At 34.7% G+C, this 15,160-nt stretch overlaps 1 protein-coding gene across 2 annotated transcripts; it reads left to right on the forward strand.

The window, feature by feature from the left end:
• The first annotated feature begins 5,705 nt into the window (after positions 1–5,705).
• LOC145166040 (agglutinin-like protein) lies at positions 5,706–13,112 on the forward strand. 2 transcript variants are annotated; one of them, XR_013740334.1, is made up of 9 exons: positions 5,706–6,131; positions 6,871–7,021; positions 7,967–8,051; positions 8,172–8,292; positions 8,415–8,522; positions 9,570–10,013; positions 11,182–11,321; positions 11,964–12,072; positions 12,858–13,112. XR_013740334.1 is itself a non-coding variant. In XM_079084971.1 (9 exons), the coding sequence occupies exons 1-9, from the start codon at positions 6,108–6,110 to the stop codon at positions 12,859–12,861; spliced, it is 1,191 nt and encodes a 396-aa protein (XP_078941097.1). In that variant the 5' UTR covers positions 5,720–6,107; the 3' UTR covers positions 12,862–13,112. The 2 variants fall into 2 exon arrangements, 1 of the variants encoding a protein (XP_078941097.1); XM_079084971.1 differs by having other exon boundaries at positions 5,720–6,131; positions 11,959–12,072.
• Positions 13,113–15,160: the final 2,048 nt, after the last annotated feature.

A 15,160-nucleotide genomic window follows, 5' to 3' on the forward strand; every position in this document is an offset into this window, starting at 1 on the left:
TCCGGTGTCTTCAGTAGTACCGGCCCTATACTACCGTCCACACCGCATCAGTATTCACTCTAAGTCCTCCTCCTTGGGTCCCAGTTCACAAGTACTCTATATCTTACTGGCATAGGCTACCCTTCGGTAGACCTCTCATCAGCTCCTCACTGCTACCTACTCGCTCTCAAGCATCACATAGCAGCAAAATCCTTCCTAGGCTAAGGCATCACAAAATCAGGACACTCTAGTCCTAATATGAATACCTAGCCAACTCTAGCATGCATATGATATCATGACATATCTCATAACACATAATGTAAGGGTATTTTGGGAAATCACCGTTCGGGCGCTGGCTGATCGTACACACTGCTTCCTTCTGCCTTTCTCAAAATCTTTTACTTTCTTAGAAAAATTGTTTATTTTATGAAAACTTTCTCAATTCCTCAGTTTGAGTTCAGATTCATCCGAAGATGCACCCGAATCCCTCAAACCAAGGCTCTGATACCAACTTGTAATGACGTAATTTTTCAAACAATTTTTCATTTTTAAAACATACTTTCATTCATAAAAACATCACAGTAATCCAATGTATCTCATGATATCACAATAAACAAATCCCAAGATCCTCAAATACATAAATCCTCTCAGTGTGTACAGATCATGCCGACGCCTTCCCGCGATCCTCGCTCGTACCTGAAACACATAACATAATAACTGTAAGCATAAATGCTTAGTGAGTTCCCCAAAATACCACATACCACACATACGCCCTTCCAGGCCATAAATCTATAAGATCTTCTGATCCATGTGTCTCAGGGACTTCCGTCCCAAACCCCAGTCGACCTTCCGGTCCTACCCGTATCGACCTTCCGGTCCGTAACCTCTTGACCTTCCGATCCATATCATCTTGACCTTCCGGTCCATATCGTCTTGACCTTCCGGTCCATACCATACATAACATACATATCACATACATATCACATAACCGCATATAGCACATACATCTCATATCATACAAGACCTTCCGGTCACACATAGGTACCCTTCCAGGTACAGTATAGTGAGAAGACTCACCTCGTATGATGTCTAGTAACTCACGTGCTCGATATCCCTGAATCTCGAAACAACGACCTAGCCCCGCCTAATAACATAAAGTAATTATTTCAAATCATTAACGGCACTCAAGGCTGGACTATTCCCTCTCTTAGTACTCTCAGAAGGGTAAAAGACCATTTTACCCCTCTCATGGCTCAAGGACCCAAATGTTGACCAAACCCTAAAAGTCAACAAAAGTCAACTCTCCGGGTTACGCTGCGCGTACCAAACATGTACGCTGGGCGTACCCGGCAACCTCACAGAATCGGGATCTCCGACCCTTACGCTACGCGTACTGAGAGTTACGCCCATCGTAAGTCTCAGTTTCAGCCATTCCATGGATTTTGGTCTTAAACGGTTAAGACACTCCTTCAACTTCCAGATCTGACTCTCCTTAAGCCTCTTATCCCATAAAGTCGGAACCTTTAAGCCTTTGCATGGCTATAAAGGTCCCTACACCCTATAACACCTTTCCTTTCTCCTCCAAAGGTCTAGATCTCATGCATGGCTCAATATTTACGTCCAAGATTGCATTTTTATGGACATACAATTCATATAGTCCTGCAATATGATAGATCTAGGCCAATGGAGACCATTTGCTCATAAAGTCTCCATCTTGGGACCAAAAACCCTAGAAATTGGTCCAAGAAGCACACAACACAAATGACAAGGCAAGTTTTGAGCTTTTTACCTTAGGAAGAAGCTCCAACCTATGAAAAGCTCGGATCTACTCTTTCCCACAAACTTCTAGCTTCCAAAATGGCCTCTTCTTCTCTTCCACCACCTTGAAATGACACTTAGAAGCTTAGAACACCAACACACTAGCTAGAAACGAAGGAGGACTCTCTTTTTGGGGTTTCACTCTCTGAAATGGAGGCTGAGGTCGAGGCCATAGCCTTCCTTTTATAGTGCTCAAGTCATTTTAGGGTTTTTGCATCTGGCCCGGTTACGCCCGACGTAACCTTGGTACGCCCAGCGTACCTTTAAGGGTCCGCGTCCATTTCAAGTGCATGAGTACGCGCAGCGTACTCTTCAGTACGCCCAGCGTACTCATTTGCCATAACTTTCCTTTTAAGGGCTAAACTTGACAACTTGGAAAAGAAGAAGGGTTAAATAGCTGTACCTGAATTTCGGGATGTTACAATTCTTCAATCATAAGCCCTTTAAGAGCTTCCCAGCCCATAACATTAGCCACTATTAATGTTAGTGACTTGACATGGCTATTCCACCACGTCATGGCTCTTTCAGAGAAGGTGCATGCAGCAAATTTGACTTTGCTCCCTTCAGTACATGAGCAGATCTCAAAGATCGACTCCGTCTTTTCAAACCATTGCGACAGAGCAATGATTCCACCGATTCCGTTAAAGCCTCGGGGCTTACAGTTGGTGAAGTCTTTATAGGAGCACTCTCGCGAGCGCATGATGACTTCACCTTGAGTGGAATGAACAGAAGTTCCACCTCCACTAGTACCTTGGTTGTTGGTGTATTGAGCCATAGTTGTCGCAACAGCTGCAGCCACCGCAACATTAAGAGCTGTCGTATCGAATTGTGGAGGAGGTGGTGTTTGAGTTGGAATTATCGGAGGATTGCGCCTTGTTGACTTACGAGGCGACATCTTTCAACTATAAATTTACAAAGTTGAAAACAATGATAAGAATCCAATAGTGAAGAAAATAAATGAGTCCCATGAGCTAAATCGCCATAGCTCAATAACTAGATAATGAGTTCAATAGAGTCCTAGTGGTAGAAAAATGAACGCATTTGGACAAAGATTTCCACAGGAGATTAATTGACTGCCAATATCATTGATATTAAGGATATAATAAGTTTGGGAAAATTGACCTAAGAGTAGGTCTTACATCATATCAGAAGTAGGAAAATTTTGAGCAGTACAAAGACCTAACAGACTTAAAGTTCAAGGTCTTAACATAAGTGGAAAATTAATACTAGCGTCTATACGTAGACCTAATTATATCCAAAAGATAGAGTAGAGCACAGTCTACTTCCTGCTAGATCCTGCTTTGGATTTAGACAGTCGGCGTTCCAGTTCGTGCATACGCCTGTCCTGTCCCAACAGACGATCTCGCAAGTCTCGATATTCGGCTCGGGATGCCGCTAGTTCTCCTTGTAAGAAGTTGGTACGATCTCTCGTCGCGCCATGTTGGTCTTCCAGATTACGAAGACGAACAGCGTCGATTCCAGCGGTAGCTTCGCTCTGTAGCAGACGATCGTTGGTAATTCTCCCCTGTTAGATATTCCGAGCAATACGACAAATCAACACAGGAAGCACCCTATCTGCTGACCCTCCGGCTTCTAAATTGTAAAAGCTTCGGTCTCCTTGATAGGGGTGATTCTGACCTTGCTCATTGCTCCACCTGTCCATGCATACGACCCACAGAGGCGTCAGGCCTAGAAAAGCCGGACGAGGGTTTGGATTTGGGATTTGAGCCACCGTGGGTAGGTTATTAACTTCGGGTTCGGAGTCAGAATCCTCCGAGAAGTTCTCTGTGAAGTCATCATCCAAAGGGATTGGATGATTCTCTTCTGGCTCTGCATCGAGCCATCCTTCGTTTCCTTGGTTGGGAAAGTACGGATCTCCGGGGATATGGAATCCAACCATGTTATCTACGCGAGAATAGGGGTAAAAGAAATAGTTAATAGGCGCACTAAATAAGATAATTATAAGATGATCCTTATCAGTTACTCCAATATTTGCGTAGTGCATACCAGTCATATGTAACCAAAAGGAAAGTACGGCCTCATGAGTTTACGACCATAGGGTTTACGTCCCTATGAGTTTACGACCGTAAACTCAAGAAGTTTTGTGCCAAAGAGGCGTTTTAAGGTCTTACAAACCACAAGGAAGTGTTCTAGACTCAAGTCCAAGCCTTAGGAAGGGATTATGGTTCAAATGCACCTCTAACTAGGGTTTACGGCCAAGGGAGATGCTCCTGGCCGTAAACACCTATTGTTCTTGGGAAATGGACGATTTCAAGGTGTAAATCAGATGCTTCAACTAGCTAACAAGTATCGGGAAAGGATACTTACGATATGGAAGCTTAAAGAGTTGATTTCGGACCAAAGAACTAGTGTGTATTCTTGGTGTTCTTGATGTTCTTGTTGTTTTTGAAGATCTAACCCAAAATAGATGATTTCATGGATGAAATCAAAGGGTGGTACTAGAATAAGCTTTGTATCAACAAATCAAATGGAAAGAATTCTTACAATTTTGAAGATCAAAGTGAAGAACTCGATGATACTTGAGAGAGAATGGAAGTTTCTTGACTTGGAAATGAGAATAATGAAGAAAGTGAAGGAGTATCATGCTTATAGAAGGAGTTCACGACCAAGGAGGTGTTTACGGCCGTAAGCTCCTTGTTTGCGGCCGTAAACTACTTTTGATGGAGTTTATGGCATGAATGTTGCACATTGAACCCTAGAAGATACTTCCTAACACCCGAACCTTGAATGTACTATGCTTAGAACACTCAAACAGACTGTAAACAGTGCTAAATGATAGCAGAAATAAGTCTGACTTTGATTGAGTTGAATGGTTGTACAAGATAGAAATTTCGGGTTGTCACAAATACCAGGGAAAGGGAGGGTCACTAAAAACGAATGTGTACACATTCTTTTAACTAACAACAGAATCCTCAAAAATTGCTTCAACAAAGAACTTGAAGCTAAAGAGATTTTTTCTTAATTAAACAACACTACCGGATTAAAAGATTGATGTTATAATATCGAGAACAAACACAATCCAATTCTAAAAACTGAGCAGGCGATGATCAAACCCTATATACTTTCTGATATCTACACGAAAGAGAAGATCTTGTTCTTTTGAATATATGAAGCCAAATTTAAAATTCATAAAATGAATATGAATGAAGCATTTACATATAGTTATTTCGCAAAGAACATGACCGATGGTGGTATGGGAAGATAAAAGACGCTCCGATCTTCTTCCAGATAAAGGCTTCGATACACTCTAGGTTGTGGTGGTGGTCGTCTGCTTTAAAGTGATTTAGGCCAGGGAAAACTGCATGTCGTTTTAAATATAAACAAAATCTCCGAGATTTGGGGATTTGATGTATTTAAAAATTTGAACCACTGATTTGGTTTCCAAAACTATTGGAGAAATTGCAGAAGAAACGGTTGAACAATAGAAGGTTTCCACATTTCTTGGTATTTTTTTGGATACTATCGATTTGAAACTGCTGAAAAGAAGGAGTATATGTTTGACTGTAAGGGCAAATGTGGAATTTCACTTATATGTTTTGAGCGGGAAAATTAGATTGGGGAGAGGCTTAGCAATTGCCACGTGGCAATAGAGGTACTTATTTATTAGGATTAGTGATTTAATTTAGAATTAAACCGTAAACTGTCATAAATATTAGAACTTTGTTTGAGATTTCTCTAAATTTAAAATCACAAACCGGTGTTTTCTCCGGTTTATAACTAGTAAATATGACATGGATTCATTAATGGGCAGAAAATAAAGTTGGCCACTGGGAGTCTGGGAGTAGAGCATGCGGACCATTGAAAGGCGACCCACAGGAAGACTCCGCCCACATATCTCCCCGCCAAACCCAAACAAAAGATCAAAATCAAAAACCTAAAAAATGGGAAATTTCAAAATTCTATGATCCAATCCTCCAATTGCATCCTTGACTTTGATCAATGCTTTCCTAACCACAAGTTCTAGATACACTATACACTCCACCTCACAAGTGTCCTCCCTTTCTAAGCTAATCTCCACCTCTCATTTTGCTAACCTGTTTGTGACCCACTTTCTCTCTCTAAGCCTTGTGCTACCCTGGGAAGAACTCAAGTTAATCTCTTGAAATTTGAGATTACAACTAAGGAATTTTGATAGTTTTTGTTCTGGGTGAAGCTTACAGTGATTCCTCATTGATGTTTAGATAACGAATTTATCTTATATTGCGGATAATCGGCGATGTGTGGGTTAAGAAGTGACTGCTGCTATTTGGTTGTGGGATTATTGAGCTTTGAAGGTGATATTTACAACGATGTTTGAGTGGGAAGGCGAAGAGGTTTGTAGAAATTCCCTTTTTGCTGTTCGATTTTTTTCTTTTACTTCAATAAATGTTTGCTTATAGAAAAAATAAAGTACTCTTTTCATACTTCCCTGTGAATTTAGTTTGAGGCGATTAACGTTTAATGGTGTTCTTGGATGATCATCAGAGAGACTTTTATTAACAGAGTAAAAAATAAGACCACAACTCCTTTTATATGTTGGATACATTACAGTTTTTCCATAAAAAAACTGTCTTTATATCCATAAAATATGATATCATTAAGGCAAAGTTAAAGATAAATTTAATAATAAATCATAGGATAAAATGAATTTAGATGTGCCCTATTTGACACAAGACCCCACCAATCATATCTATAATTCCATTAAGCCAAAATTTTAAAAAACGAACACGTTTTGATTCATGTAACAAATCAACATTATTACTTAATAAAAGTATATCATGAACATATAACACAAAGTATAACTTAAATGCGTATATTTACTCATCTACTTGATTTTTTTATGAAGCTATTTCTCTTCGTGACTTTATCAAATTTTGGATACCATTGTCAAGATGTTTGTTTAAGCCCATAATCCGATTTCTGTTTTTTTCAACCACTATGATCAATGCATCTATCTACCTTTACTTGTAATTATAGTTTCTATAGTAATTTCAGCTTCATATTGTTTGGATATTTGTAATACAAATGGAGCTTACATTTAACTTATACATTAAAAAAAAAAAAAAAATTCAGCTTGCGAATATCATATGGGGAAAGACAGGTGAAAATGAAGATCACATTGTGCCATATCCTGATGAAACTTATGAGATAACTACAGAGTTATATGAGGAAAACAGAAAGGTGTCTCCATTTAATGCTACAAAACTGGATCTTGAACACAAAGGTATAAACTTTTTCTACAAATTTAGTTCATACATCCAAGCTTTAGGGGTTTGGTTTGTATAATGTTATTGGGAGGAATGGAATCTGTGAAAGGAATTGGAATATGAAGGAATCATAATTTATCACGCGTTTTGTTGATAGGAAAGGAATGTAATTCAATGATCAAAATTTGATTATGTTATATAATTAAATATTTTTTGTTTAGTATAATACAGGGTTAATCTCATAAAAGACCTTATATTTTGTGTTTTCTCCTGGATTAAAACTCAACTTTATTTTTTTCCTGAAAAAGACCTTGCATTTTTCATGTTTTCCAGTCTGGCCTGTTTAGTCATTTTTTTTTTCCGAAAAAACATTTAAAATGTGAGGGTTTTTTCGAGAAAAACTAAAAAAGTCGAGGGTTTATTTGGAAACAGTTAGAAAGTTGAGGGTTTTTTTTTCAGAAAAAAAAGACAAAGTTTAGGGTTTTTTTCGGAAAAATGAAAAAATACAAGGTCTTTTTCGGGGAAAAACAATAAAAATGAGGTTTAATCCGGCGAAAACACAAAATATAAGGTCTTTTATGAGATTAACCCATATAATTATATGTAATTAAATTCTTGTTGTTATATATTTTAACATGTATAAATGTGCGTATTTTAGTCTTTTCATATAAAAGAAGAACGAAATTGAATTCCTTCCACACTCCCTTAGGAATAGTGAAATCCATCAAACATGTAATTTAAACGATTCCAACATTGTTGAATTCCATCCATTTGGCAACCAAACACGCCCCAGGAATGGAATCTTGAATTCCAATTCCATCGGAATCCATGAACAAAACACACCCTCATTTTTTCTGGAGTTTCTACAAGCATCAGTATGAGGGTTGATACATATATGTCTTAATGGTGTGCATTTATTGTTAGTAGATTTTGGGTTCTAAAATGTCATTGATTTTTAACAGATGAAAAGGCTCTAGTAGATAGTAATTTTGTTGATTATGGTTGGACAAATGTGGGGAGCTTTGATGATCTTGATAGAATATTAAGGTAATGTACTTATTGTTCACTTAATTCAAATATTATAATCCATATTTTATTCCATGATTATATTTGATCCTTCTGATGTTATTCATCTGACCCAATATCCTCACAAGTGATGTTTTGCAGCAACAATGACCTGGTGTATGAAAACACAAACATTTCATCTATGGAATCTCCAAGTTTGCATATAAAAGATGTAAACACAAATTTGGAGCTAATGGAATGCAGTGAGGGTAAAAATGGAAAGGTATTGTTCGTATAACTTTAGTTTTATGGTTTGTTTTTGGATAAAAATCCTGAGCATGTTCACTGTGGTTGTGCACATGAGCTACATATGGGGAGCTATCATAGATTTATCGGTTTTCACAGTCAGCTTCTTCAAATAATGCACAAAGAACCTCATCCCTTGTTTATCCGAATGGTGATGTCAATGTTGCAATGCCAGATGAAAACGGAATCGGAATCGGAATCGGAAAGGTAATTCCGGTTCTAGATGTTAGTGGAGCTATATGTTGTTTGCTGCTTCTGAGAGTAAAAGGGTGCTTGGAATTTCATTTAAAAACAACTTATTGACTTATTGGCTTTTTGAAAAGTCAATAAGTCAAAAAAAGTGTTTGAAAATATGAAAATGACTTTTAAAATAACTTCTCATTAACCCTTCAAAAAGGAGATTTCAATAAGTTAGAATTTCTAACTTTTCAAAACTTCTTTTAACTTTTTGAGTTGTAAAAGTCAAATACCCTTAAAACATGTATAAGCTAAGACAAACACTTTTTAAAAAACAACTTATTGACTTATTGACTTTGTGGTAATGAATGACTTTCGGTTGTTGTAAGCTTTATGAGTGTTTCTTTTTGACTTGATGCAAAAAGAATGACTTGGGTCCTATTTGGTTGCCTCTTAATTGAAAATATTTATGTTTGATTTGGATTTTGTATGGTGTTATTCAAGGAGTTGGTTTAGTTATATTTATAAAACAGAAACATTGAATTCAACAAAAAGTAATACAGAATGGTAAAATGGTCATTTTTATCATTCAACACAGCAATTCAGAGGTTCCAACCAAACAACATGTTAAAAATCCAAATCTTAAAAATTCAGACCCTTTTAGAAATGCAAAATGGTAAAATGGTCATTTTGCCCTTCTTGCCCTTTCCAACATACATACTTTTGAGTGGTGGCTTAAGCAGATACTCAAGAATTGATGCATTTTTGTAATAAAGATGCATCTACTTACCTTATCATGAATCAAGTTTACTAGAATTTGTCTTCACATCATAGCAAACACAACCAAAATTCCATAAGTCTATTGTAATATTCCTTTTATATGTTCATAAGTTGTATAGATTCTCGTGACAAATACTTTGTGTTATCACTTTGAAGGCTTTTTATCTTGGTTCCAAATTGGTTTTAGTATTTCATTACTCCTTGATATAATATCATTTGCTTTTTTTTTTAATTGTTGTGAACTTTGTGCATTCTTATATGCATTTTAGAGCTTATAATATTTCTTTGCATATACAGCCACATATGGGCAATAAAGGTGAAACATGTGATCCTTGGTTTTCTCTTGGAAATCAAGGTAAAGAATTTGAAAAAGGGTATACACAACATATCAAAATACCTTCTTCAATGTCTAGAAATCAAGAAACTGAATACAAGAAATCTCCTTGTGGTTATAACAACATAATGGGAAATCAGCAATTTCAATCTGGAAGCTCTTCTTTGATGATGCCTTTGAGTATGATGACACCTCAAGAAAAGATTGAAAAACTAAGGAGGCGTCAACAAATGAGGGCATTGTTTGCTATATGTAAACAACAACAAGAGTTTAGACAAAATTCAAGTTTCACAAGTTGTTCAAATGAAAGCCAAATTGATGAAAGTTTGAGCACTCTTATGATGAACACAAGTTCAAGTTCATTGGAAGATGCCATTTTACATCAACTAGAAAATGTTGTTTCAACGGTAAATCATATTATAAGAGAAATTAAATATCATCCTACTTTTTCTTCCTACTTATCTTCCTACCTATGTGAAATGGTGACAAGTGTCATACTTTGATAAAATTAATAATATTTTAAGACACTTGTTATCATTTCACATGGGTAGGAAGAAAAGTAGGAGGATATTTAATTTCTCATATTATAATGATAGTTTTTGTTATGATGGAATCAAGGAAGGAATGGAATGAGTTATTCAATTGGATGAAAAAAGCTGTTTGTTTTGCATGAAGTATGATGGAATGGAATGGACTATTCTTAAAGAAATGAGATTCCTTCCATTTTGATAAATTTTTTTTGGGAAAGACATTCTGTTAATTTTCATTCATTAGCTTGGGGGTATAATTTCTATTCCATCATGGATAGGAATGAAAAATTGCAATATAACCCATTTTTATTTTTGAGATTTTTATTGACTAATCCTTTTCTAAAGATTTCATGATTTTAGTCGAGGTATAATTTTATTTTTTGAAATAGCTATAAAATGTATTTTAATATGATCTTATTTGGGTTTTAATGAACTATTATTATGTTTTCCTTTTCATATTTGTACATAAAAGTTCATTATTTTTAATTTAATTAAGCATTTTTAATGAAAAGTGTATTTCTAAAGTTTCATGATGTTAATTAAATTATAATTTTATTTCTTGAACTAACTAATAATTTTTTTTTTTTATTGTAACCTTATTTTGTAATGAGCTTTATTTTGTTAGATTTTTCATATTTGTAATTAAAAGTTGATTATTTATAACTACATTCTGTAATTTAAATGACAAGTCTTTTTCTTAAGTTTTCATGACTTTCAATTGAATTATACTTTTATTTTCTAATATAATTTGAAAAATATTCTTTATTATAATCTTATTTGGGCTTTAATGAGCTTTTACTATGCATTTAATTTTTCATGTTTGTATATACATACAAGTTCATTAATTATAATTACATAATGTATGGAGTAGACTTAAATCTAGACATTCTATTTACATATAATATTAAAAATTCAAATGAAAACTCATTCCATTCCTACTGACAAACCAAACATGATTATGGAATGTAATGACTCATTCCATTCCATCAATACAAAAAAAGATGGGTGATCTTGTGAGAGGCTAATAAAGAGGTATTTCTTGCAGTTAGGCATTCAAATAAGGCTTTGTATAAGAGATAGTTTGTTTCGATTGGCTCAAAATGCATTGGAGAGGAAATATGCAATTAGTTCCAATGAACAAGTGCCTAATGTTGTCACTCAAGAAAGATTAGGTGAAACAAAGAGGTTAGTTATATAATCATCAATATGTCATTGTCAATTTGTTTTATAAGGCTAAGTATTCATTTGAGTTTTGTTTTCATGTATAAACTATATAATACATGTATTGTGAACACCTAATTCATCTTCTAAATATGAGGGGGTGTTTGGTTCGCATGATGTTTTTGGAAGGAATGGAATCTTTCAAAAGAATCGGAATTGAAGGGAATTGGAATATGAAAGATTTGTAATTTGCCATGTGTTTGATCGGTAGGAAATGATATGGAATTCAATACTAAAAGTTGAATATAGTTAAGTTTTTTACTTATATTTAATTTTTTTTGTTATTTGAATATATGCAATGAGGGTGTTTTGGTCTTATAATAAAAAAAAGGAAGAATGGAATTGAATTCCTTCCACCCACCCCTACGAATAGTGAAATTTGAAGGAATGTGACGGAATTGAATTCCATCCATTTGCATCCATAAATGCCATGGAATGGAATCCTGAATTCCAATTCTGTCAAAAATCCAGGGTACCATTTTTTTTTTAAATTGTTAATAAAGTATAATGGATTAATTACTAAAGAAAATAATTAAGTGGCTAAACTGATAAAATGGTGAAAGTATAAGTAGTCAATCTTGATTGTTCCTTTCAATGACAGCTCAGCAAGAAAGCCTGATGGAGAGACAAAGACAAATCCAATAGACCGCATTGTGGCTCATTTGCTTTTTCATAGGCCACCCGAGTTATCTGGAGAACATCTGCAGTCACAAGGGTAATTCTGTCTTTTACACCTGCAGTTTTTTAGCTTTTAATATCTTTATAGGGTTAAATGTGCATCTATTTAAGAACGTGTCACCTTTTCCCTAGTTTATGCAACACAGGAGTTTTGTGTTATGAAATATGCAATAATTCTTCATTTTAAGTCCAAAAGATGCAACATTTTAAGTGAAAATGAAAACCACTTTGTTGCATAAGTTTGAAGGGCTAGATTGCAAGAAATAGCAATTTACTTTTCTTTATTTATTATTTGTAGCATTATATTTTTATTTCTTCTTTTATTACAAGTTTACAACACTACACTTTGAGAAATCTACCCAATTGTAGCAGTGTTATACAAATACAAAACAGTTTTCAATGCTATAATTGGGGACATTTTTCAAAGTGAAAGGTTCTAATAAGAAAAATATACAAGTGCAATGCAATAATTGGATAGATTTTTCATTGTAGGATGCCTTGATAAGAACAAAAAACATTGAAAGCCCAATGTTCAAGAGAAAGAAATGAAAGTAGGATGCTATCATGCTATAATAAACAAATGATTTGAATTATATTGTTGTTGCTTGCATTTAGCCCTAAATCAAAGAATAAGTGAAAGTGAAACTATTTGTGGGATTTTAATGATTATGGACAAAGTTTTGAAAATATTAACTGAAAACAATCATCCAACTGTCATTTTTTGCCCAAAAATCACTCGTAACGTGTGTGTGGGTGTTTTTTTTTTTTTTTCTTAATTATTGTTGTATGGATTCTTGGTGAATGCTCTCATTTTTGTCTCAGCTGAGTAAAATCCTTTCGGGCATGATTTTGTTGAATAGTGGAAGCCTACACCTCATTGATTATTTAAGTATTGTAGAATTCGACTTACTTCAAAAAGGTGTATTTGTATTTGTATTTGTATTTGTTGTGGAGGGGCGAAGCCACTTTACTTAAACTATGAACTTGATTTTTGTTACGCATATACCTCTTTTGCCAATGTGTAACATAGAAAATACATAATAGTTTTTGTGAGTATTAAATATTTGTTAGACATAATCGACTTGATGAAATATATGTTTTTTTACCTAGTTGAAACTTGAAAGGTTTATAATAGGTTTTCATTGAGGTTACTCAAAAAATAAAGAGTTCAAAGTTTTTTTAGGTCATCCGATATACTTACCACTACCACAAATGTGGTGAGGACGTGGGGGGTCATGTAGGTAGGGGTGCACAAACCAGTTTTTTTTCCAAACCAGTTCGGTTCAAGTCAACATGGTCAACACCGGTTCAAGGCTAAACCGGTTTCTTCAATAAAAATATATGAACTTTGTAAACCGGTCCGGGAGGAAACCGGTTCATTGAACTCTTTTGTTGTTTTTTTTTTTGGCGATTTAAATCAAAATAAATAGATGAGTTTGACAGCAAGAAAACAGAAAAGTGGAGGTTTCCTGTAGAAAAGTAGTTGCACGCTTTCGTTAATTCCCATGCATGTGTCCATCATGTTTTTGTTTATTAGGCCATACGGTATGGAGACATTCTCACGCGTAGATATCCTACGTGGATCCTATGTGGAATGGTTTTCCACTAGTGAACACCACCCCAATGTATAGTGGGTGTCTTGTGAAGTGGTGGCTACCACGAAAAATCACCAAAGGCATTGTGTCTATCTCTCTCTTCCTTTTCTCTCCCTCTCTCTTCTTTATTGGTTGTTCACTAGTTCTTCACCAGTGAACACCATCCCCAAAGTATAGTGGGTTGGTTGTGAAAGGGCTATGAAATTGTTTTCACGCGTATATATGTTGTAAGGATATCAGATAGCCTTATTGCCCATGCCTCTCTCTCCATCGTACAATATTATATATATATATATATATATATATATATATATATATATATATATATATATATATATATATATATATATATATATATATATAGGGTTAGGTTATTTTATTTTTATTAACTATTGTGTGCCAAAATGCACAGATCTGGACCACCGGATGGAATAGAATTAAATGTCATGATCTGAGGGTCTATAATATTAAAATAGGATAACATGTACCATATAATCACACAAATTTCAGCATAAGGGCATTTTAGTCAATTAACCTATATTAAAAAAGGAAATTTTCGGATTTTTAGGGATAATTAATTCCTTTATTTTTAAAATTTTGAATATTTTAAATTAATTCAAATTTAAAAATCCGATTTTATTCTGTCAGAATGATAGAATGCCAACCATAAACTAGTAAATATATTTTTCGATTTTATTCTGTCAGAATGACAGAATGCCAACCATAAACTAGTAAATACATTCTGAAAGAATATACAAAATTGATTCTTGAACTAATAATATACCAAATAATTACATTGTATGAATGTGATTCATTGAATAATAACAACATTCTGAAAGAATAACAAGTGTAATTCTTAAAAAATAACAACATTCTTAAACAGTGAGTGTGATCATTCTTTAATTCATTTTTCAAGACTTTCCCATCAGGTCTTCAAGCCATGCTTCAAGCCAATTCTATCACAAATTCATTGCCAAATATATTGTAGTGATACACTTGTAACAACTGCACATTAAACATATAAATAATTAACTACAATTCTATCAGAATACAACAATAATATTCTTACAGAATAAACTATTTCTTGCAGAATGGTTTTGAATATTCTTAAAGAATTTGTATTATCAAGAATATACCCAACAAACAAAAACATTTGAAATATAAATGCATGAAAAGATCATGTTAACACAAAATGTGACTAAGAAAAAAAAAACAATTAAAATATATAAACAGAGAAGAGACCTCTATATATGATGCAGCAGCCTCAGAATGTTTCTCATTTGTCCTTGCGATAAATATATCCCAAAAGACAGACCACCATTCCAAAAGAAAACCACCAGGAGATGCAATTCTTGATTTAACTCCATCTTCACATTCTGTTGTGGTAATAACTCTACCACTAATGAGTAAAGCTCTCTCCCGGCAAGGAAATCGTAGATCTAGAGAGAGAAAATCGGTGTTCTCAGAGTTAGGAGGGAGTCTATGGTCGGAGGAGTTGAAGGGGGACTTCAAGGAGATGAACGTCGGAGG

The sequence above is a fragment of the Lactuca virosa genome, chromosome 1 (assembly GCF_052849685.1).
Source record: "Lactuca virosa cultivar CGN04683 chromosome 1, Lactuca_virosa_CGN04683_v6, whole genome shotgun sequence".
NCBI classification, from domain to species: domain Eukaryota; kingdom Viridiplantae; phylum Streptophyta; class Magnoliopsida; order Asterales; family Asteraceae; genus Lactuca; species Lactuca virosa.

What these genes read in the sequence shown, in the direction of transcription:
- LOC145166040 (XM_079084971.1), top strand. Translation starts at nt 6,108, where the DNA reads ATGTTTGAGTGGGAAGGCGAAGAG. An exon ending in TCGGAATCGGAATCGGAAAG is followed by an intron (nt 8,523 to 9,569) that starts GTAATTCCGGTT and finishes TTGCATATACAG; the next exon opens with CCACATATGGGCAATAAAGG. An exon ending in AGATTAGGTGAAACAAAGAG is followed by an intron (nt 11,322 to 11,958) that starts GTTAGTTATATA and finishes TTTCAATGACAG; the next exon opens with CTCAGCAAGAAAGCCTGATG.